The 24830-nt window shown below is 46.5% G+C and overlaps 1 protein-coding gene across 1 annotated transcript in view; it reads left to right on the top strand.

Annotated features, from left to right (window-relative positions):
- The window catches only part of DNAH5 (dynein axonemal heavy chain 5), a 5605957-nt gene that overhangs the window by 1336217 nt on the left and 4244910 nt on the right, over nucleotides 1–24830 (top strand). Inside the window, exon 10 of the mRNA XM_086967405.1 lies at nucleotides 9899–10021. Coding sequence (XP_086823531.1) covers nucleotides 9899–10021 — 123 coding nt within the window. The remainder of the gene's footprint in view (nucleotides 1–9898; nucleotides 10022–24830) is intronic.

Here is a 24830-nt window from a genome sequence, read left to right as displayed (position 1 = left end):
CATTGCATCTGAGCAAGCTTGGAGAATGTTCCTAAAAATGCTTGAGGCCATGACTCAGCAAGTTATCCAGCAATAACATTGGTATACAGCTGTTTATTTATTTGTTTTATGTAGAGTATGTTGAAAGAACAGATATTTGGTTTTGTATTAGAGTGGAAGAATAGGCAAGGTTGGGAATGAAATGTGTGCATGGATAGCTTTATTTGGAAGGGGCACTCAAGATCTTTGTGGTTTTAGTTAAGTATTATGCAAAGGAGTTGCAGAATTCTTGAGAAAATTCGGTGTAGTCTGAAATGCACTTAGGGTTTCAATACTAGATAAACTAGAACAGTTTTTGGTCTATCTGTTTATGTATTTTTCTCTACAGTTTCTCAAGACTTGGGATTATTTTGTTTCTTGTAGTTTTATGACCCCATTGAGTAAGCTCCCTTGTGAATGTTGTGTTGTGAGGCTCTAAGGGAAGCCTCTGGATCTAAAGACTCAGGGGGGCATGGGTGGATACCTATGCGTTGATTGATCTACGAATTCCTGTTACTGAGATAAAAGAGCTTCCGAGGCAAAAAAAATGGCATTGAGAGTATGTTCTTCATCTGGTCATCCCAGTGACAAGCAGGTAGAAATAGTTGATGAGTAATTTGAGTTCTTTAGAGATAACGTTTGTTAAAACCAGGTGTTGCTATGTCACAGAATAAATACATTAGGGTGGTCAAGTATGATACCCTATACTGAGTACAAGAAGGTATTAGCAAAGTCAACCCCCATTCAACCACACCTATGTGCTCAACAGACACTTCTATGGATAGAAGTACACATGCAAAGAACATGAAGAGATTTATATAGCGCAAACTTGACCCGAATCGAGTATCCGAGTGCTTTACATAGCACCAGTTGCATTACATGAGGACACATTCATTTTTTTTTGTTAGGCACGGGGAGATTAAGTGATTTGCTTAAACTCACAGGATGTTTAGCATCATTTCCGAAATTCAAACCCAGTTCCCCAGATTCGAGGTTGACCGCCCTAGCCATTAGGCCAACTCCTCTCCCTAAAATTGATAAATGTATTATGCTTAGTTTTGGCACGAGGACACCACGAGGAAAACTAGAGGTCCCAGGAGCCTGAGGTACCTTGAGGGCGCGCTTAGCCCTCCCACCAGCACCTGCAGCGCAGGAAAAGCGCCTCGCGCCTCCCACTTCGCGGGAGACGCTTTGTTTTGGTACCAGGACACCGCGAGGAAAACTACAGGTCCCAGGAGCCTGAGGGAGCTTGAGGGCGTGCTTCGCCCTCCCACCAGCACTGCAGCGCTTGAAAAGCGCCTCGTGGCTCCCGCTTTGCGGGAGGCACTTCGTTTTGGCACCAGGACACCGCGAGGAAAACTACAGGTCCCAGGAGCCTGAGGGACCTTGAGGGCGTGCTTAGCCCACCCACCTGCAGCGCTTGAAAAGCACCTCGCGCCTCCCGCTTCGCGGGAGATGCTTTGTTTTGGCATCAGGACACCACGAGGAAAGGTTGTATGTGAGTACACTGCATGCTTTTACCCCGCATGCCATTACAATGCGGGGATTACAACACAAGTCGTTACAACGACTTGCGTTGGGGGGCGCTGGATAGTGGAATAGTTTAATTTTCTATTCCAACTCCAGTCCCCGTGGATAGTAGGGAAGGTTTTGGATAGAAAATTAAACTATTCCCTATCCAACAGCGCCCTCCAGCGAAAGTCGTTGTAATCCCCGCGTTGTAATGGTAGTGCGGGGTAATAGTTGCGTCATAAAGGATGTTCCCCGCGAGGAAAACTACAGGTCCCAGGAGCATGAGGGACCTTGAGGGCGTGCTTAGCCCTCCCACCAGCACCAGCAGGGCTAGAAAAGCCCCTCCCACCTCCCGCTCTGCGGGACACGTGCGGGCACGCGCCGGGCGAAGCCCGGGCCAAGGGCGGGCCCTTTTGAGCCCGTTCGAGCACGGAAGAGGACGGGCCGGGGCACCCTCCTTTACACCATCATTGCGAAGTATGCACGAAGGTCAGTAAACATATGCTGGAGTAGTAGCTGTCTGCCTGGTTGCGCTTTTCTACCCTACATTCAGTTGCAATTTATTTGTTGTATTTCCTCTTAAATTATGACTACCTTAAAAGTTGGAAAGGGCAGGAAGTCAATATCTGGAGGGTCGATTGTGGGCACATTGGATCAATTCTTAACCAGGGCGACCTCCGTATTGGCCCATGAAATAGAAATGACCAAACGCCGGTTATCCTTGGACCCCGCCTTTGATAAACGGTCTTCATTGGGTAGGCTGGCTCAGGCGCCATCGCCTAAATAGCAACAACCTAGTACTGACACTGGTGCTCAAGGCAATTTAGGTGATGGTAGCGAAAAACTCCAAGTTGTCGGCGGCCTGCCTAGCAATTCTCCCCCTATGGCTGCTACATCAAGTGCCTCAAATGTCTCTTTGCAAAATCAAGAGCATTCTGAAGCTTTAAGTTCAAGATCACGAACGAGGTCAGCTCGCAGTCCCATATTGAAAGTAGCGGCTAACAATTCTGAACTGGCCACAACATCTAAAAGGAAACGTGGCGGAGCCCCATTGAAAAATAGAAAAGCAAAAATGTTAAAATGTAGTAATGTGGGCGAAAGGCCGACAATTGGAATATAAACTAGCCCAGTACCGAGCCAGTCACCTGCACAAGCTACTATTTCTACATCAAGCCCAGGTGTTGACAACCCAATTCACTCTGGAGCAGACTTTTGGCTTAAAATGGATTCCATATTTACGAAGTCATGTCTTCCCCTTTATGATAGATTAAACTCTATAGAAGACAGACTTTTGCACCTTGAATCATTGTTTGTTGCTAATCAGTCAAAGGCTGTTACAAGGGATGAAGGGGGCACTGGAAATTATGATGCGTTCTCTGGGTTATCCAATGTACCCTGTAATGTGTCTGTTCCTAGCACTGTAGCTCACTCAAATACCCCCCCCCCGCCACCGTCTACTAAACCCTACCTTTATCTAGTAGTTCCATTGTGGTCAATGATACAATAATGAGTAGAAGGGTGGAAAATGTTGGGGGTAGAGGAACTGAGAACAGGCATCTGGTAAGGCTGTGTGAAGTGGGGGTCTGTTGCACGATCCAGAGGGAATGCCGAGAAAATAAGTTCCGGGAGAAAGTGCTCTGATTAATGATGCATCTATGAAAGTACTCCCTTGTATAGATCTTCCCCCCGAGTCAGTACCGTATGTTGTGGTGTTGGTAGGGGTTCCTGTTCTTAGTAGGGGAAAACTGGAGGCTTACACTGACCTTAAAAATAAATGCATTCATTGGTTGAATTACAATAGGCCATTGCCCACCCAGGTATCTAGCTAAATTCGCTCGTAGAGTGGACTGGGTGGGGCACCGGAAGAAAGATATTGAGGGAGGCTGTATTGTTATCAACTTTAGGAGCAGACGGACTGTCAAACATATATGTAATTGGATTTTAGCTCGGCCAGCAACCCAAGTGCAGTCCTTTCCCCTAACCCATTTTTATCCGCCTGCTCCCAATGATTTCATTCCCAATGCAAAGAGAAGAGGTCAGTAATGGGGTGATTGGGATAGACGGGGATTTGGTGCCCAGTTAGGTAATACCAATTGGGTTGGTGATGGAGATTACAACTACACTCCTGCACTGTCTCTGTTTCCTGTAAGTAACAGAGTCAGTGTTCTGGACCTAGTAGATTGACAGCTGAGTACTAGCCAGTGTCTAGCCCCTCTTGGTAATAAACAGGACCCAATAGAAATCAAGGAAGGTTCTGTGGCCTATTACTGGCCCACCGCCATCCTTAGCTCACAGGTGTGTGAGAGTGCCCAAAAGGGAATCACCAATGAGAATAGGGGAAACCTAAGGGGGATATTAGTAGCAACCAGGATGGTATGTTCTTGGGTGCTCCGTTTCCACTAATACAGGAGCATGTAATCAGAGTGATATCACCTTCAGTAGCTGGAAGGGCCCCTGATAGAGAATCAGGGGGGAATAGGCAAGACTGTAATCGGGTAGGATTGCATATTGAAGGCACGTTTTCACTTTCTCTATCTCAAGTTGGACAGCTCTCATCCTAGCCTCATGCTCTTTTCTCTGAGGGGAAGTCATTCCCCTTTGAGAACCTCTTGAGGCATTAGAAAGGTTAGATTCCCTTGAATGAGATCTCTCCCTTCTATTGCCTGGGTTAAGTCTACTGTTGGGCCTGGGAATGTGAGCACCTTCTCCATTCCCATGTACCCTTAGGTTAGCCTGGCTAAGTCCTCTGACTTGAACCTGGCCATCCCCCTGATTATCTGAGTCCTCCTTCAGTCTCAACTTCTGGGGTAATGGTCTCATCATCTGGGGGGTTTACTCCTTCTCCTGTCTTACCTGAGGGACCTGTTTCAGGATCCCTCTCAAGATCAGCTTTCTCTAGGATAGCTATAAGGATAGGGATGGTGGGGTTATGGCCCTTTTCCAGCCCCCTTGAGGTGCACAAGGCGCTCAATTCTTTGAAGCTGAGTTTTTCATAGCTAGATGGGGCCTTGGGAGGGTCACCCAGAGGTAGAGAACCAAGTGGTTCACCTGCTCCAGCCATGACTAGTGAGGTGAAGGTGTGTGCACCTACCTACACTATGTGTTTACCTACTTGAACCTCTCTAGGAATTGTAGTCAGGGTGTGCTAAGCCCTTTGGTCTACAACCACTAATTTCAGTAGAACTTAAGTATTTAAAGCTTTGTTTATATGTACCTAAGGTACTTAATGTGATCTTTCAAATGATATTGTCAAAGATTACAATTGGTAAAACAAACAGCAAGCTCAAATCCCAACCGCTGCACACCAATGTGAGAAGTTGGCCTGGTATATGATGATCACTAATTCTAGTGAGCACCTTGCACCAGTTCAAACGACCCTTATGGTGATTGGTTGTAAGTCAACCTTATAGACAAGCTATCCTATGGGTAGCATGGACAAAAAGTAGTCTTAGGCTTAACTCAAGAGGGCAAGTGAAGCCAGCTGTTTTACCATATGCAATCCTTTTAATACCAAATGAAAGGACACCACACAAGTTATATATTATAAAATATAAGTATTTATTATTAGAATAATCCCCTATACTCTTTATGAGCACAGAAGCACAAGCGTTAAACAAAGAACTTCATATAGCATACAAAAGTTGCACAGATATGGATAGGCCCTGGTGGCCACTCAAACCATATACTAAAATAGTGGTGTAAGAACCACGTCACGAACAATGGTAAGGCCTAGGGCCTTGAGAATTGCTGGGACTACACTGGACTAACGAAGGTTAGGACATAGGAGGCCCACGGGATGTGGGTGCAGTGTCTATAGGCACACACGTTTACCATACAAGTCAATGGTGCGTAAAAAATAGAAAGTTATAGGTTTTGGAGTCTTCCGACTGGACTAGAACTTAGCCACTTAAAACTAGGACACTAGAGGTGTAAACCACTACAGGAGCACCGAAGTACTCTTGTTACATCACCCACAGGAAGCGGGTGCATAGGTGCCAAAGTGGTTCGGGTTTTGTCGTGGAGGTCTTTGGAGCCTGGAGGTGAAGATGCTGCAGGCGACCTTGGAGAGAAGATTCCGGTTGGATCCAAGGGTGGATCAAAGATGTAGAGTACCTGAAAGCAGAGGGGACAGAGTCTAGGTCACTAGCCAGTGACCAGCGTGGAACCAGGAAGGAACCAGGCGATGTTGGGTTGCGATCAGGTGATGTCGTGAAGCTTGTCTCCGCTGCCACGTGGACCAGGAAGGATCGATGATGACCAGGTGGTGGACACGAGCTGTCCCACAAAGGCTCTCGCTGTCGGCGGTGTTGGTTCCCGAATCGGAGTCAACAGGCCTTGGCAAATGCAACCCACACAGGAATCAAAGATGGCTTCTGGGTCAGACTGGGAAGGTCTGATGGACTGCTCCTTTTTAGGGGAGCAAGGACCAGTCTCGAGCAACCAGACCAGCAGTTGAAAGTTGAAGGTTCGTTGTCACAGAGGCCACTAGCCAACGGGCAAGTGACCAGACAACGCGTAGAGCAGGAAAATGCAAAAGGGCCCCATGCAGCACTCGGCGAGTGTGGAGGTGTGATCTTTGGTGCAATAGCTGCTTGGGGCTGGGGCTTCTCAATCCCCAATGCACAGCTTCAAGGGTGCCTCGGGAGCTGCACGGGAAGCACTTTGCTGGCTTTCCAAGATGGCCGGTCCCACGTCTCACGTCGCCTCCACGGGTCTCAGCTGTGCTGTGGCTGTGGATCGGGCTGTTGGATGTCTGGAAGTCCGGTTCTTGTCGGTCTCTGTCATTAGAGCTCCGGCGGGAGCAACAACAAAGAAAACCTTTGAGCGCTGATGGTGCCTGCTTGTGCATGGTGGTCACTCCTTGACCACAAGGGAGATTCTTCAGTCTTCTACGTCGAGTAGGATATCGAAGGGTCCAGAGTTTCGTATCAAAGTTTCAGTCAGGATGATCTGATGTCTCATGGCACAGCTCCTACCTTTATTCCAAATCAAGGGGCTGGATCGCCTGCTAGGTCCCTCCTATGGGTGGGACCCAGGAAGGGGGTGGTTACACCCCTTTCCCTTTGTCCAGTTTCGCGCCAGAGCTGGGGCTGGAGTGCGCCAGCGCCGGTTTGAACTGGGCTTTGCCTGGGACACCTTGTGCGCCCTAGGCAGTGTCTAGTTTCATTCAGCCCTCCCTGCCCCAATCCACTATGTTCTGTCTGGGGTGGTGTAACACCTCCCTGTGACAGGAAACCTTTTGTCCAGGCCTCCCCTGCCGGAGTTTCGGTCAGCAGCAGGAAGCCAGACTTGTGTCTGTGGCAGCAGCATCCATTTTGTGATGCTGAGGCTCGGGTTAGATTTAACCGAGTTTAAGTAAAGTAACATGTCTTCGCCCTCTAGAAGGGTGGAAGGCTACCCCCGTCGCCAGGACTGGCGAGGGGGTAGTACTCCAAAGCGTATGACACCTTACACAAGATAGCATTTAACTGCGAGGTTCATAATGCACTTAAGAGTATATGGTATGGCAATATCCCAGAACAGCTATAAAGACTTGGTTCCGAAAGCTGCAGACAGGCTCAGCTCATGCTAGAGCACAATCTCACATAAAACCAAGCACTCTGCCTCCAGGATTGTTAAGGCCTGCCATAGGAGTGACTTATATGTATATATGTGTCCAGATATAGGTCTAGGTATAGGTATACTATATCTAAGCAAGGGGTGATTACACGACCTTGCCCCAGCTGAGTGATCAGCCAGTTGTGTCAGCTTGGATGGCCAGCCAGGGCTGGCAAAAGATATGCTGCAGCCCCTGGTAGGCTTTGGATGCACCTATGCCCTGGGTACCTATAGTACACTCTACAGGGGCTCATACGGTGACCCAGTATCCAATTGGAGATGTACCTAGGGTACATGGAGTCCATTTTAAAGAGAGAGCAGATAGCCTGGGGCCCTGGTTAGCAGGATCCCAGGCCAACTAAGTCGAAAACCAGCTAAACACTAGGCAAAAAATCTGGGGTAACCATAGTCAGGTATCCACCTTCCTACACCCTGTCCACTACGATAACCATGGCGCCGCACACTCTGGCACCAGAGGACCAGACACACACACTGCCAGACGTCCCAACAAGGCCCCCGTTGTGCAGCTGTCCCAGCAGGGTCTACCATCCGCTCCTAGTCCAACCAGTAGTACTCGTCTTCAATTCCCGATTTGCGAGTCTCTTGACCTATGTTCGCTGCACCGTGCTGGGCTCAGCTCTCCCCCTCTTCAGCCTCGCAGTGCTGCTCGTCTGTGCAGGTCTATGCTGTCCCAGAGGGTAGAGGGGTAGAATCACTCTTAACTTTCCATCTTACGCTCACCTACCAGGGCAGTCCCTTGCAGACTACGCCACCGCTAGCTCCACACCGCCTTATGCGCCACTTCTATACTCCGTGCCCTGGTCATCTCACCTCCACCGGTCTTAGTGCAGCCCTCGCCAGCTTCACACTATCAAGCCGCTATCGGCCCACTTGTGGAGTCCGGGCAGCTATACCACACCAGGAGTCTGTCTGCACACCGTCACAGGGTCTTCTCCCCTTCAGTTCCCCATTTGCTCCTTTCATTCACTTTCCAATCCTCTCCGCTTGTGGGGTGACTCCGCCTTCTGTCACCGGGTAAAGTAGGCCCTTACAGGTTGCGCCACATCCCCGGTCCTCGCGTGGTTGAGATCCAGGCGCACGCACCAAGCATGCAGCTGCTCACCTCCCGGGCCGTGTCGGGTCCTGGGCTTCGACCCGCCTTCTCCACTTGGCCCCGTTAGGCCTTCACAGAACCGCTAACACTATGCCACCGTGGATCCTCCGTACGACTCTAGGTGGTGTGTGTTGTTTGGTGGGCCGCACCACAGCGCCAGCCCAGCCTACCTCGATTCCCCGCCGTCCTGCAGGCCCTCCAGCAAAGGGTCTCACAGCTTCTCTGCAGGGGCCTCGCGGGGCCTGGAAGCAGCTCCCACAGCGGCGCCTGGTCCCGGTGAACGGCAATCACTACAGGACACGGCTGTTATTCAGGATATTGCTCTCCGGGTCCGGAGCTCCCTTAAGAGGCGACCGCCATGTTCAGCTGTTGGCCACGCCCCCAGGTCCCTGAGGCCTTTAAAGGCTCTGATAAGGCGTCACATGGCCCCCTCCCTCAAAACTTTTTTTTTGCTCCTGGGGAAGCGGTCCCTGGGACCTACAACTCCTGGGGGAGGGAGGCACATTCCCCCACCCCTTTTTTTTTTTTACCAGTCATGGCCTTTAAAGGATCAGGACGGGGGGCGCACGACCACCCTCCATTTAATAAATGAAGAAAATCAACCCCTTTAGATGGGGTAGCTGGGGCCTTTAAAGGCTCAGGAGGGGAGCTGCGCTGGCCACTATAAAAAATTTTAAAAAAAAAAACCTGCCCCAGCAGATGAGGTTCCTGGGACCTAAAAAGGCTTGGAACCCCACTTTACCACATTTTGACCCCGGGAATAGCCTCAGAGAGAGGAGATCCACTCACACCCCCTTCCGTAAATTATTATTTTAACATGGGCAGTGGGACTCCTGTGGAATCGCGGCAAGAATTGCTATTTTTTGTATTGATTTAGACTCCTGGGGGTTTCCCTCTGGGTCACTCCCACAGGGCCTAAGGGGGCAGGGTATCCCTACCCTGCCCACTTATATATATATATTTTTTATTACTTCAGGGCAGAGGACTAAGCCCCAGAATCTTGTAATGGCTACCAGTAACATTTTTCTCATGTTGCTGGAAGAAAATCAGAGCACTTGCTCCCCGCATGTGGACCAAGGAAAACAAAGCTCCCTAGACCAATCAGAATGCTCTTTTTTTTAAAAAAAAGATTGGGCTCGAGGGACTTTTGCGAGAGTCTCTCTGACCCGTGTCCAGATATACAATTACTTTTAAACATTAATATCTTAAAAAGTACTGAAGAGATGTACACCAAAGTACTATTAGCACAATCTGCGGGCCAAGATCTAGCTTCCTGCCAAATTTGGTGTAACTCCGTTCAGCAGTTTTTGCGGTACTACTTCTTAAAGAAGTCTATGGAAAATGCATTGGGATTTTGCTTTATGGGAAACCCCATCTCTCGCCCCCTGCTTGTTGGATCACTTTGAAACTTTCCATGCACAAACTAGGCAAAAAAGCACTTTTTGGAAAGTTTTGTGACAATCTGTGAAATGGAGCCAAAGTTATTAGCAAATTTAAAAAGGCATTATCTATGGAAAAGCAATCTTAACTATAACTATACCGTGTGGTGACCTTCACTGGGTAATATATGTACACTCTCTCTCTCTCTCTCGCTCTCTCTCTCTCTCTCTCTTTCATTTTACCGTGATTTATATGCTTTCTTTTTTCTAACCATAGGTAACAAATCAAATGATCACTGCATGCAAATCATATATAACAAACAATAAAACTGCAACCATCTGGGACCAGCCACAGGATATAGTAACGGAAAAGCTGAAATCTGCCATCAAGCTAAACCAGGTAATACGCCACAGTGCAAAAAAGCCTAGGATTGGATCATGTATATTTTTATTGATATTGTATTTATGTCCCATTGATACAGCTATGAGAGGCATTTGCCAACAAAATGCTCCTATATTGCACTAAACCCAGGCTCATCAGAAGGGTAAATATTCCCCAGACTTCATGATTTTTGAGCTGCTTCACACTCGTGCTGCAACATATTATTTGTATAGCTTTTAAATCAAAAGTACCCTCTTTATTAAGGATGTCTCAGCTAGCATGGCTAATTCAACAACATAGCGCTGGATGATGATCTACCATATTGTTTTTTCCCTAGAGTACAAATTAAAAAAGAGGCCTTTGTCCTCCTTTGAATGTCCCTGCTAAAATTTGCTGGTGCATACCTGGAAAAAACTTCCAACAAGCCTGACTAAAACTTACCATTACTTACCACTGGCTGGGTTCCACATCATTCTTGTCTCCCTGCTTGCTTCAGTGTTGTCCCTGCTGTGAAGCATGGACCTAGTACAGCTTCTGGTCTGCGACCAGAATCCTTACACAGGCTGCAGGCTCCTGCAGGTACTTTTTTACAAGCATTCATGTGTTGCCAGTCTCTCCCTTTTCCCACCATCTCTGCTCTTGCCTCCCACTCTCCTCGTACTGCTCTCCATTGACTCGCTGCTTCCTCCCTCCCCTCCCACACCTCCCTTATGGTTTACGCTGGCCACATCATAGTACTTTTTTTGTTTACTTTAAGCCATGCATTGCTTAAAGGAAAGAAAAACAAAAGCGCTATCACACAGTCCACATCATAGTGCTTTTTTTCATGGCAGAAATGAATTGTTGATTTTGTTAAACAGTAGTTGAGACACTGTTTAAACCTCAAAGAAGGCATGCATTAGACTCTGCATGAGGCTGAAATCTTTATGAAGCACATAACCTGCGATAGATATATGTTGAATGACAAACCCTGCAAATCTGTCATCCTACTGGTTTATTTATTATCCACTTCAGTAGAACAAACAGCGCTGAGGGAAAAGTCCACAGAATTAACAGGGCTGCAGCACAAAGATCTTCCAACGAAAGTTCACAATTTTCCCCTTTTTCTGTAAGAATCCAGGGCCTCGAATTAATACTTTACAGCTGAGACTGAATAGGATGTATTATCAACCAATAATGAAGATATCCGGGGTGTGATGATTTGTAATACTTGAAATGTACAAAAGAACAGGGCCTTTTTTTAGGTCGAGGTATATCCGGTTTGCCGAAGGCAAAACCGGATGTACAGAGATCTTATGTTGTATAGTAGGGCGGTTTAGACCCGCCTCTCAGCTCCGTTCGCTTCCATTGGCTGGCTTCCTAAACAGAGGCCAGCCATTGGAAGAGAAGTGAGTCACTCAAAACAAGCCCCGTCTTTTTCGGATTCGGGGGCGTAAATTTTGCTGTTCTTTAGCTCATGACGTCGTCCGTCACTCAGGACAGCAAAACACGCCCCCAAATCCGAAAAATTTCGGAAGCTTTGAGGCAGCCATTTCTGCCCGACCACCGCCGCTGCCGGAAGAAGTCCCGGTGTGGGGATACCCCCATCGGGTGCTCACCCCGCTGTTTATTTAAATTAAAGAGGGAGCCTACCCCTCATCAGCCCCGCATTACTGCTGCAGCCCAGGACACCCGAAAATCATAGCCGCGACCCGGAAGTACAGTGGGCTAGGCAGGAAGCGGACGGGAGGTCTCCCCGCGCTCCTGCCCGGCAAGGAGAAGAAGCTCGTCCCCAGCCGCCGACGACCGGAGAAGCCCAGCAGCCCTGCCCACGGTAGAGAGGAGCCGCCGCCTCCCCAAACAGCCAGTGAGTGCCGTTTTTCTTCCCTCCTGTGCCCTGCCCCTGCCAGGTTCTGCCCTCGTGTCTCCCACCCGTCTAGTCAAGAAGCCCGTCCCCAGCCGCCGCCGACCGGAGAAGCCCAGCAGCCCTGCCGCTGAGAATGCATTTTTTGCCCCCAAATCTTTCTGCAGTGTATGTAGCGCCAACTCGGCCACCAGAACTGGAGCGCTTTGCCCGCTCACAAGTTGTGTGCACCTTCAGTAACTCTTTTTGTGGACCCGAGGGGAGTGGAGCGCTTTACATGGGCACCGTATTTGCATTACACCCTCAGGCACAGTAAGATTAAGTGATTTGCCCGACCTTTTAATTGTTTCCTGAACCCTGCTTTAAAACGTGAAAGTACACTTTTTATTTTTTTATTTTCTTTTCTTATTTTTGATGTTCCAAACTCATCATGAGGGCAGGCTCGAACATGGTATGGAAGCGCTTTTTACGAGAGCAAGTTACAGTATACAAGCCCACATTATTGTTATACGCTGGGAGATTAGAGTGTTTTGTCCTTGATCACAGGATGTTGCACCAGCGCTTAGGCTCAAACCCGGCTTCCGAATTCAAACGTCGGGGCCAAGGCTGTTACACCACGGCTACAGAAGCCTGCGCGAACTGGTTCCCCTGTGTTTGAAATCCGCTGCCCAGTCCTTCGCCGCCACTGCTGGGGATTGCCTTCGATGGGCAACAATAAGCATTCGCGCAAGGCGCTGCTTGTTGAGCTACTACTTGTCTGGGCGTAGTGCGTTCTCTGACAACATTTCGCACTTATGGCAGTCACTCGCTCTATCCTTCAATAGCTCCGCTTCATGTGTTTTTCGGGCAGCGCCTTCCCCCATCTCTTAGCGACATGGATTACAGCACCCCATCGTACCAGGCCTCGCCCTGCCTTCCCGCTATCTGCTGCAAGCCCCCAGTGAGTACTTATTAGGGTTAGGATCCAGCCTTAACTTGCATTGGCTTGGGGAACACGGGGTTTGTTTCTATGGTGGTCTTCTGAGCCGTTTGGGGGGCATGTCCTTCTGTGTCTTCCCTCATTAAACGCCTAACCATCCGCAGGCTTTTAGTTCACATGCGTTGCTACTCCCCTATGAATTCTCAATGCTTAATAGCTGACGCTAGAGTTAAATATCATTCACATTCCTGTCTACCGTAGTCCGAGGGTCAGTCCTATTCAGTAAAAGGAAACTGTTCTGTAGCGCTGAAGGCCCCACCATTGAAGAGCTACGTCTCAAGCAACAAACCAGATCTGTAAAATGACTGGCATTCACAATAGCTATCAGTAAACCCTTGAGCTGGTCATTCTCGCGCATTTTCCTCTCTTGCTGTTCATGTGTTAAATTGAATTACTTATACTTGTTTTTTTTCTTTCTAGTCTACTTTCATTGTTTGACTCAAATGAAACTGTGACAAATTTACTTGCCGTTAGGTCTGCTTTACAAGGCAAACGAGGGATGCTTATGATCGACTTGTTCCTTGTGGACTAAAGTGTCTGCATGCATCGGTAACTGCTTTCTCGGTCAAAAGTTATTAGACATATAACTACACGTTTAATAGGCAACTCAGACTTGGCATAACTCCTTTCAGAGCGCCTGTTCTCACCATTCCTTGCACCCGCTTGCACTGCAAGCCTATGGTACGATTTTTCGCTTACGACACACTATAGGTATATAACGCACCGCCCTGGGGCGTATTATATGGCCACCCGTTTAACTCACTGGGTAATCCTACTTGCTATTAAAATAAAAACAGGCACCAGAAGTTAAGGTTTCTCTGCCCTGCGCGGCGCCCATCTGAGGTTTCCATGGTGCTCGAGCAGCACGCGCAGCTCTGACCCGCTCAACCCTTCTCTGCAAGTCACTCACCGTGATATTTGAGGCGGACTAAGACACCCATTACTTTCCGCCTGGCTGGAATACTTTCGGCACACGCTATTCTTTTATAATCGTCACCAATGTTTTAATTTCTTAGTATGAACCCGTGTGTTGCCTCATGCTGTTGGGTTTCTGCAGCGGATGATTTAGCACCCGGGGCTGACTCCTGGGCAAGCCCTCATATCTGTTATGTTTGTCGCACCCGCCTGGGAACATGACCCCGAAGCCGCGGTAACTGCCTTCTCTCTCCTCCCGACGCCCAGCTGCGCACGGAGTAGCGCCTATATAACCAGTCATTCAAAGAGTACATCTGCTACAGTCTCAGTACCTCACTCAAGCGGCTAAGGGATAACGCAGGGAGTTTCAGTGCCCTGGCGGATACACATCTCAGCAGAGTGTTCTGGGAGGCTGTCACACAGAGGGGACGCGTTCTGGCACCCATGAGAGATTCACGGGCAGAACCGTGACGCACCGAGCTCTGGGAGAGGCTCACTGTACTGAGCTGGCCTGTGCTGCTCTCAGAGAAACTTGTAAAAAGCATAATAATGTTGCAGAAGGAGGCAAACAAGAATTAGAGAACAGACTGCACCAAGATAAGAAGAGCTGGTATAAACCTGCATTTAGAAACAAAGTCACACTCAGGAGAAAGGGTGCTCAGGGAGGGGAGGTGAAGGAGGAAGCGAGGCAAAGTTGTCGTGGTTTACGTCAGCAGTGATGGCCAAGAGAGACCGTGCAGATGCAGCGAAGGCGAGAAACGAGACAGTGAGAATTTCTGTGATCAGAGAGCAGGGAGCAGACTGCGATAATGCAAGGCTGCCCGGGGGCCCTGAAAGGGACCATCCAACAGGGCGGTCACCTTAGTGCCACAGGATGGCACAGAAGTTGGCGGCCCAGGCGCCCTGGGCAATAGACCACAAGGGTCTGTCGGCCGCGTCACTTCCGGTCGTGGGCGGGGGTCAGGGGTACAAAACCTGTCCCCCGCCCACTGCAGTCTCTAGACCGCTGCCCCTCACGCTGTCTGGGTTGTTCCGTGAGATGCTGCTGATTGAGGTTAGTTGTTACCTGTATCCTGCCTCCCACGTGGATCGTGCCCTGGAGGGGCCCTTCCCGGACTCCATCGGCGTGGTGTGGCCGGGTGGTGGAGGCGGGAAGGCAGGGCTCTGGCCTACAGTGTGGGGAGGGGGTACCCCTAGGGGCAACGTTTCTCGGTGCCATGTCTGGCGGTATAGTGTCTGGGTGGTATAGTGGGGCACGTGCTGTGTGTGTCTATGCATATATGTGTATGAGTTTTGGTTTCTATCAATTTACATGTGTGCTTCTGTGTGCCTAAATGTGTACATGTGCTTGTGTGCGCATGTTTGAGCCTGTTTGTATCTGTGCATCTGCGTGCTTATGCCTTATTCTGCGGTACTACTGTGGGTAAGTACTTCTGAACTGCATGTTTGCATGCTCTTATATGTTAGTTTGGGTGTCGATTTGTGCGTGTTTATGTGCATCCGTTCAGGCTGTTAGTCAGTACACCTAGAAGTGTGTTTGTGAAGCTGTCATTTTCTTTGTTTATAAGTCTGTATGTCCATGCTCGTCAGTCTGTGTGTAACTATCGGCCCATCAGACAGTGTTTCTAAGTGCTTGTGTGTCTATGAGTCTGTGTTTTAAGACTTTGCACGTTTCTCTGTGGGTGAAGAGGGTCTTTTGCTAATGGGCTTGAGTGCACTTGTGCGCTTATACGTTTGTTAATTTAATGTGTCTCTTGTGGCCACTCTCTGTGTTTGTATAACTGTGATAGTCAATCTCTGCATGTTTTTCTGTCTACCCCCCAGTTGGCGAGTGTGTGTGACTGTGTGTAACTATGTACTTCTGTTTGTGCATCTGTCTCTGTGTTTTCCAGTCTGTGTTAGTCCGTCCATTGGTGTGTTCCTGTGGTAGTTTGCTTGCCTGATATGTATACTTTTATTTATCAGTGTCTGTTTCTCAGTCTGCGTGTTGTCTTTTTTGTTGGTATGGCTGTGTTTGCCTGAGTGTGTGTGTGTATGCTTGTGTTTGCCAGTCTCTGTATCTGTTTGGCAGTTTCTATGTTGTCTGTTTGTTAATCTGGCAGTGTGTATGCATGGTTGTGTTTGTCAGTCTGTGTTTGCCAGTTTGTGTGTAGCCTGACTGTATGTGTGCTCACGTTTACTAGGCTGTATTAGTCAGTCTATCTGTTGCCTGTTTGTTGGTTCGGCAAAATAAAATAAAAAATGTCATGAGCAATGCCAATAGCTCTACCTTTAATAATGCCGAGACCATTGCATTGTAAATGCTTGACTCTCTCTGTTGACAGGCCTGGTTCCATTGATTTGGGTTAGCCATGAAGAAGAATGGTTGGGCCATAAAGATGAATGAGGTTGTGCAGAGACTCCCAGGTGTCTGAGAGCTGGGTCTAAGCATGCTGGATGGTCTTGTACGGGTGTGAGCTGTATACTGTACCTACTCTGGGTTCTGTCTACTAGATTTTACTGTATATTTCTGAAGGTTTAAACGTATGGGCTTTATATTTTCTGCTCTCGCCACCTCACCCTCCTTTCTCTCTGTCTCACCTACTTCTCTCCCGACTACACCCTCCTTTCTCTCCACTTCACCTTGCGGTCCCGCTCACCTCACCATCTACTTCCTTTTACCTCCTTCTTTACTTCCTTCCACCTTACTCTTTTCAAATCAGCCTACTCTATCCCCACCATATCTACCTGTTTTTGTGCTCGACTCTTCTCTTTCTCCACAACACCCTCGTATTTCTCTTACCTCACCCTCCTCTCTTTCCGCCTTACCCTACTTACTCTCCTGACTCTGGACCTCGCAATTTTTTCACTGTGTGTCAGCTTACTCTCACTCCACTTCACCCTTTGGTTTCCAACTTATCGTTCTCTCTCCATCCCACCTTTCTCTCTCCCCCTTCTCTCTCCACCTCGCCCTTCTCTTGCTTCCTCGCTCTTCTCTCTCTTCCTTGCCCTCTTCTTTGTCTTCACCATCCTCTCTTCCTTGCTCACCTTCCTCTGTCTTTCCAACTCACCTTCCTTCTCTTCCACTCACCATTCTCCCTTTTTCTCCCTATCCAACCTTAGGACATAAATGAAATGCACCTTATGGCATATTTTCTTCAGTGAGGGTTGGCATGCTATAAGTTGATAATCGTGCCTCAAAATATTAATAATGTTATTTTGAAATATGTGCAGACATAGCCAGGAACGAAGAAAGCAGTACCTACCCCCTGGAAGATCACTGCAGGACTTGCAGTTACAATCGCTGTAACATATAATGGAAACTGTCCCAAGACAAAGAGGAAGTTCTGTGCTATCTTTACTAAATTTAGGTTGAGCCCAGACAGGGCTTGCGCTATTAGGTAATTTGTTGTCTGTACTTTGTGGGGTCTGACTCCACCCACGCTTTGCAGTGGCTTTTCTGTGTGGCATTTAAAAATGTAAGCCTGCAAATGGCTAATGGTGGGTTCAAGTCCCACCTTTTCTGAGAAGATCACTTCCATGTAGTATTGCCGCAGGTATGAGCAGCGACATGCATGTAGTCCCTACGTGCAGTCTGGTGGTATTACTGCCTTTACATTATCAGCAGATGTGAAAACAGGCATATAAACTTTTTATTACAGCTTGAACACAATGTACTTATCTACAGCTGGGGCAGCGAACACTTCATGTGGCCCGTGGTCTCCCTGCAACAGGCCATTTCACTCTCCGCCAATGGCCATTAACTTCGCTTTAGAGCACGTGTGTGTGCTCGGCATCATTACACCAGCCACGTCCCACCATTGCACCCACACTCCAGGCATGCTGTGATGCTGCTGACGTGTCTCCAGTGCATCTTGCTACTGAACAGGACCCCCACACTCAACGACACCAAGCCCACACCTCTTACAGAAGCTGCCCTGGCACAGCAAACCCCCACCCAGTCCCCCCCATGCCAGGAGCAGACGCAATGCAACCTCTTTAACCCTTCATGGTCCGTACAAGGCCACAAGGCAAACTCTGCCAAACCCCACACCGCCACCCGCAGCAAACACAGCAGCAGCACTCTTCAACAATGCCCAGCGACTTCACTTTAAACTCACAGCGCCTGCCCCACCACTGGTGTACCCACAAAGCCCCATCCGCAACGCTCCTCACATGCAATACCATAAAGGTATTATTTACACTTGTCTTCCTTACAATTGACTGACATCTTGTCTTTAATCAAACTGTACCCGCAAGCTATTTGTCCAGTGTTTATGTTAATGCTGCAGCCTGCTGTTAATCTCCCTTCTGATCTTGGCGCCATCCTGCAAACCAACTTGACTGGTATGGACTCAGTTTATGTGTTGAGTCATGTTACACATCTTAAAGTTCTTGTACTTTGCTCCTGCGTAGCATGCGTAAAGCTTAACCCGCTGGTATGTGTCCCTTCTGCATACTCATCTCCTTTTTTTGTCAAAGTTCTTTTTATTGCAATTTGCACAACTTTCATCTCATACAGGCAAGACCTGTGAACCATCAATACATCATGGGATACTATTTCCTTATACAGTTTCATACTAAGGGGCGCTGGTCACAGTCCGCAAATCTCCTACAGATGCAATTTTAAATAGGCATGAAAAAACGCTCCCCCGCCCTCCCTTCCCAACATTAAACTAAATAGGTGTAAAGAAAATAGAAAATAATGGGGTAGGGTACTCAATTGGAGTATCGGAGGCTGGCTAATATTATGTATAGGTGTGCGCACTTGGGGGGGTGCTTGAGCCTGGAGGTAAGTTCTAGAGATCCCAATCGTTTCAGGGGAAAACTATTACATTTGGAAGAGGCGTAGTGCCCTTGTTCTGGACGGACATGCCAACAGCGATAAATCCTTCGAGAGATAACTGGCTAGGGCCCTTCGGGTATATTCAAAGTTTTTAAAGTCATCCCGAAAGATGTCGCTCAACCGTTCCATAGTGAGTACTTGCCAGAGAATGGCGTGCCACTCAGTGATGGACAGTGCCTCGGGCTTCTTCAAGGCTGCCGCCACTACCATTTTTGCTGCCCCCAGACATAGCCACATAATACCTTTCTCCACCTTTGTCTGGTACTTTAAAGGTTCTGTCCTGAGTCCTAATAGCACAAAGGACACTGTCTCTGGTATTGGGTAGCCCAGGACCGATTTTATTTTGGCTTAAATTTCTGACTAAAACGGGCTAATGTTCGGGCAGTCCCACCAAATATGCCGGAAGTCGCCTAATAGTCTGCAGCCCCTCCAGCATAGATCTGATGTGTCTGGGTAACATTTTTTCAACTTCGTGGGATATAAGCACCAGTCGTATAATTTTTTTTAGTGTGCGTCTCTGAGACTAAGAGAATGGTTATATTTGTGTATGTCCTTCCATAGTGATTGCCAGTTATGATCAGATATCGTGACCCAGGGTTCGGTCCCAGAAGGCCATATGTCTCTGTGGCTGTGTAGTAGCAGAGAATGTAGGGAGGCCATAATGCCCTTGATACCTTAGGTCCTCTACACAAAGCTTCCCTCGTCTCTGGCTACAGCGCCCAGTGTTGTAGTGGTTGGTAGTGAAAAAATTCCTCCTTTGTTAAATTAAAATCTCGCTGGCAGTGTTCAGAGGTGAGAATGTCAGTATTATGGAATAGATGTTATAGAGTCTGACAGCCCCCCTTCCTCCAGGCATCAAAGGGTCTGGGTGCAGTCCTGGTGGGAATGCTGGGTTATAGTGAATCAGGGGTAAAGGAGAGGGAAATGATGTCCAATGTGATTTCTTGAGCACCTCATCCCAAACCTTTAGGACTGTTCTAGTCGGACTACTAACATATGCATTAGCGGGATGTTCCGTTATGGGTTTCCACCGTAAGTCCCAAATGACTCTACCCGCGATTGCACTGTCCATGTGGAGCCAGTGCTTGTCCGATCCCCTTTGTGACCACTCCATAATGACCCTTAGCTGCAGTGCCTTTTAGTATAGATCAAAGTCTGGGAGCCCTAGACCATCCTCCGTTCTGAGTCAACTAAGAAGCTTAAAAGGGAGTCACACCCATTTATTTTGCCATATGAACTTATTGACCATGGTTTTGAGTGTATCCAGAAATCCTGCTTCAAATCCAACCAGGAAAGATAGAGTGGGCCCATCTCTTTAAGTCTAGAGTTAGTGTTTGTAACAAGGGGGTACAGTTGGCTTGGAATAATTGGGAGAGTCTTGGTGTCAATTTATTACCTAGATATGTGAGGTTTTTCTTTGCCCACTGAAAGGGCGAGTAATGAGTTAGTACCTCCATCTCACCATCCTGGCGGGTTAGATTTAAGATAGATTTGGAGAGATTAATTCCGAAACCTGCCACTTTTTCGAAGAGACTTAATTTGTTTTAGAGGTTCGACAGGGAGCCCTGTGGGTCTGTGAGAGGGAGTAGGATATTGATTGCGAATAAGGAAATGTTATGCTCTTCCCTACCGAAGTTTATCCCTTTGATCGCCTGATTGGCTCTAAATCGCTGCTGCAAGCGGTTCAATACGCGAAAAGAAGGGGCGAGAGCAGACATCTCTGTCTCGTCCCACTTTCCAATCGAAATGGTTTCGCACTAGCGCCATTCATGAGGACTCTTGAGCTAGGGGCATCATAATTTGCTCGGATCATAATGATAAATGTATCGCTAAAGCCGAATTGCTTGATCATTGCAAATAGAAATGCCCAGTCAACCAGGCCAAATGCTTTTTCCATTTCTAGACCTAGCAGAACTGGTGGTATTTTTTTTTGTCGGTTTTTTTGATAAGGTGGAGAACTCCTCTAACGTTAATGTGAGTCTGTCGCCCCTTTGGAAATTTCTATCGTAAGTGCTTCACTCATTGGGGTCGTGACCTTTCCTACTGTGGCAATGTGATTAAATAATGCTGTCTTGTGCTGTGTCAGGTCTGTGCGAAATGCTTTGTGAAAATGTGCCTTCAGCCCATCCGAACATGGGGATTTAAAAAGTTTTAGGGAGCATATTGACAGCTGGACCTATTTCTCACTGATGGGTCCTGCCAGCCTGACATTTTGTGCGGGTGTTAATTTAATTCCGCCTTGTATAGGAATTGATAAAATTCCCCGAAAACTTCCGCTTTTTGATGCTCTGCTGTTTCTAAACAGCCTGTGGAGTTATGTATGTCACTGACATATTCTTTGTCTCTCTTGATTCTGAGCTGTTGCGCTAGGCTTTTCCCCACCTTGTTACCTTGTGTGTATTATGTTTGTTTCAGCCTGAGTAACGTCAGTTCGGCCCGGTTTGCATAGATTGCGTTTAATTTGCCCTTGGTTGTGGTAACTTTGCGCTGGAGGGTAGTGTGGACACTAAATGCTCCAGAGATTGGATTGTTTTGTCAATTCAAATTGCATTTAAGACTAGTGAGAAAGAGCTTAAAGAGATTAAATCACTTTAAGAGGAAATTGGAGGGGATTAGACAATTACTGATGCTAAATCTCTTTTAGAATCAATTGATAAAACGATTGAGGATATCAAAGTACACACTATGAAACAAAAAAACATCTAAGGTGACCAGAATATCAAAACATTTAAACTCGATCTCGTATATATCCCTTCCTAAAAGAAGATTTTTATCAAAACAACAATCCAAGCACCTTAAATGTAGAGGGAGGTCAAGAAGAAAATGTATCACTTTTTCTGAATCTTCGTCTGATTCCAAGGTATCCTCCAACTATTACTACTTCCAATACCCCAGGGCATAACCTTTTTTAGACAGAGGGGGACAGAGCGAGGCAGAGGGTTTATGGGAGAATGGAGAGGGCCAAATCTCAACCCCAAACAAGAACAAGGGTTTTTCAGAACGAGACGGAGGATATACAGACGCTAGATCTTGAAAGTTACTCCATAGCTCCTTCTAGTGATGGCTCTATCCCTATTTACAACCTTCCCGATCACTCCTTAAGTAGTGCAGAATGAAATATAATACAGAAGGGGTTTTCATTTATTCCAAAAGCCCCACAGAATCCGCTAAATACTAAAACTGACGTTTTGCAATTGTTACGGAACGTGAGACTTAAAGTGTACTTCTCAACAGCTAAAGTACACCTGGACAATAGTGTGACAGGGTTTAAAAATAAATCTCCGTTCTGCCCAGAAAAAGCTGCAATGCCCATAGAAGTTCTATCTATCGAAGATCAGACATTAAGAGAACTTGATGACTTAAATGACAAAAAAATCTATTACAAATCGAATTGTTCCAAAGAAGAAATGCAAGCAATGATGAATCTAGCAGAAAATCTGCAACTGGTAATCAAACCGGCTGACAAAGGCGGTGGAATAATGCTATTGGAAAGTGAGGCATACGATAAGGAAGTTGTGAGACAACTGAATAATGTGTCACATTATCGACCAATAGAAAACAACCTGACCCCGAGATTAAGAGCCCAGATCTTACCTTTGACATCAGAGGCCCTAGAAGAAGGATGAATTACCCGTAAAGAATATGAGTTTTTGAATACTAGTGCTCAGAAAACGCTGAATATGTATATTTTGCTTAAAATACATAAGAATAGAGACCAACCACCAGGGAGACCGATTATTTCGGCATGCAGTTCTTTGTTAGAACCTGCTGCGAAATATATTGATTTTTTTGATTCAAACCCTTTGTTACCCAGACCAAAGCTTATATCCGTGATACTATGGATTTGATATCAAAGATAGAGAATCTTCCATTTAACAGTGATAATCAACTGTTGGTATCTTTTGATATCGAAAGCCTTTATGCCAACATACCGGAAGACGAGGCCTTACTCGTGCTTGAGATGGTCTTGAATAAATGGGAACGACCACATCAAGTACCAACTGAGTTCATCACATCTTTGGCTACCCTATGCCTGAATTTTTTATTTTTTTATTTAAGGATGACTTATTCTTGCAGGTTAAGGGAGTAGCTATGGGCGTTGTTTTACCCCAGAGATGGCCAATTTGGTGATGGATTGCTTCAAAGATCAATTTATCTTCAATGAATCGAGTGATTTTAAATCAAACATCCATCATTGGATGAGATATATTGATTATATTGTAATGATATGGGAAGGCGATCTAAATACCCTGAAACATTTCCATCGTTGGCTTAATACAAGGACACAGGATCTGAGATTCACCATTACGTAAAGTAAGGAAAAGATTAACTTCCTAGATGTCTGGATCATGAACAATGGAGGGAAATTAGAGGTGAGCCTCTTTACTAAACCAACATATCGGAACACTCTCGTCCACTTTACAAGTGGACACTCTAGGAGCCTTAAAGAAAATCTTCCCTCTGGGCAATTTCTCAGGATTAGGTGGAATTGCACCAACAAAAGCGACTATTTCCAAAATGCTGAAACCCTACAAGGGAAGTTGAAACTGTTAAAGGCAGCCTTAAAACGAGTCTGGTTTACCCTGAGGGAAGAATTTTTGATCCCCAAAACGAAATCTTGCAATCCCTTGACATGTGCATAATATACCGCTCAAAGGCGAACACAATTAGGAAAATAATCTTTAAAATACTGGAGACTAGTACAACATTTAGGCATCCAAAGACCTTTATTTGCCTTTAAGAAAGGAAAAAATATAAGACAATATTTGGTAAAATCAGCACGGCCTCAGGCTACAAAGAAGGATTTAAGAGGGATGTTAGGTCTCCCACCAGTAGAGGGACATTTCAGATGTAACAATTGTGTAGCATGTAACATGACGAACGATTCTAAATTTGTGATGATAAATGGACAAAAATATGTGCAGCTGGATTTTTCGAACTGCAGCCACATTTTTTTGTCTATTGCGTAATGTGTCCATGCAAAAAGACATATATAGGCCAAACCTCACAACCAGTTAAAATGTGCATATTACAACACAAATCCAGGGTGAAATGCAGGATTCAGGGCGCCCTCTTGGTTGAACATTACGAGGCATGCAACCATACAGAAAATGAGATGTCTTGGTCTGTTCTACAGGTGGTGAAGTGCTGTAACAGTGCCGGTTTACCATTCGTACTTACTGGAAAAGAGGCAATGATGATTGAGAAATATAAGACCGCGACCCACGGTCTCAATAACCGTGATGAGATCTGGGCATTGATTTAGTGAATCTAGTTGACCCAGCAGAGATTAAGTCGCTATTAAGAAAAAGATGACTTTATCTGGTTTCTGATGGTTGATGAGATGAAGTTGTATAATGTACACGATCCTAGATTGTTTTACCAGTTGTGTATACAGTGATATGAATACTACTCCTATGTGATGACTTTCTTTGTATATGACTAAATTCTTAGTCTCCAATCTGTCTACTATATTAAAACCACGCATTGAATATACAATCACGTAGTGCGCTCTTTAGTTCTATGATGATTCCCCCGAAGTGTAGCATTTTTAATAAAGTGACAAGGTTGTCGTGCACATGGGATGAAGGTTTCTATCTTTTTCTTGTTTCTTTAGTTTTTATAACCACTTTTAGACTTTTCTGCACATTGGGTATTGACCTTTATATAAATACATACACATATTTTTTCTTTGTCTTTTTTACAATAGACTTTTTAGCTTGCCCTGCACCTTGGTGTAAGGTTGTTATTGCACATTTAGCCTAACGCTTGTTTTCGCGTGGCAATAGGACCCGCTTGAGCGAGATCTAACACGTATCCAGAGCGGAAATATTTCTTCCAGTTCTACTAATTCTGTTCGCACGTGATCCTACCCGGATATTATCTGGTCTACCGCCGGCCGTTTTCTAACGCTGCGGACATGGCTTTGCGGGGCTCACAACATATGTGGAGTGCCTGAGGCATTTATAGGAGAGTTGGACACACTGGTGAGTGCCTTTTCCGCCCCATTTTGATTCCATTTACTTTTTGATCGTGATGACATGGGCTAGGATGGATTTAAGTAAGCCCTGTCTACCTCTTATTGTTTTTTTTAGCAATTATCTGCTAAGAAGTGACACCTGAATCAAGAGCCCAGAGTATTGTGCATGCTTAACAGAATACTAAAGGTATTTTTATCTCACTCTTGCTCCTGTCTTGGAATTTTCTTTATATGATGTCTTCTTTTGACCAGTGCCCCACTTGATCTGTATTGTAGAGATGAGAC

This window comes from Lissotriton vulgaris, chromosome 4_1, assembly GCF_964263255.1.
Source record: "Lissotriton vulgaris chromosome 4_1, aLisVul1.2, whole genome shotgun sequence".
Lineage (NCBI taxonomy): Eukaryota > Metazoa > Chordata > Amphibia > Caudata > Salamandridae > Lissotriton > Lissotriton vulgaris.
The sequence above is the reverse complement of the archived record's forward strand: the minus strand, read 5'-3'. Positions and strand labels throughout refer to the sequence as shown.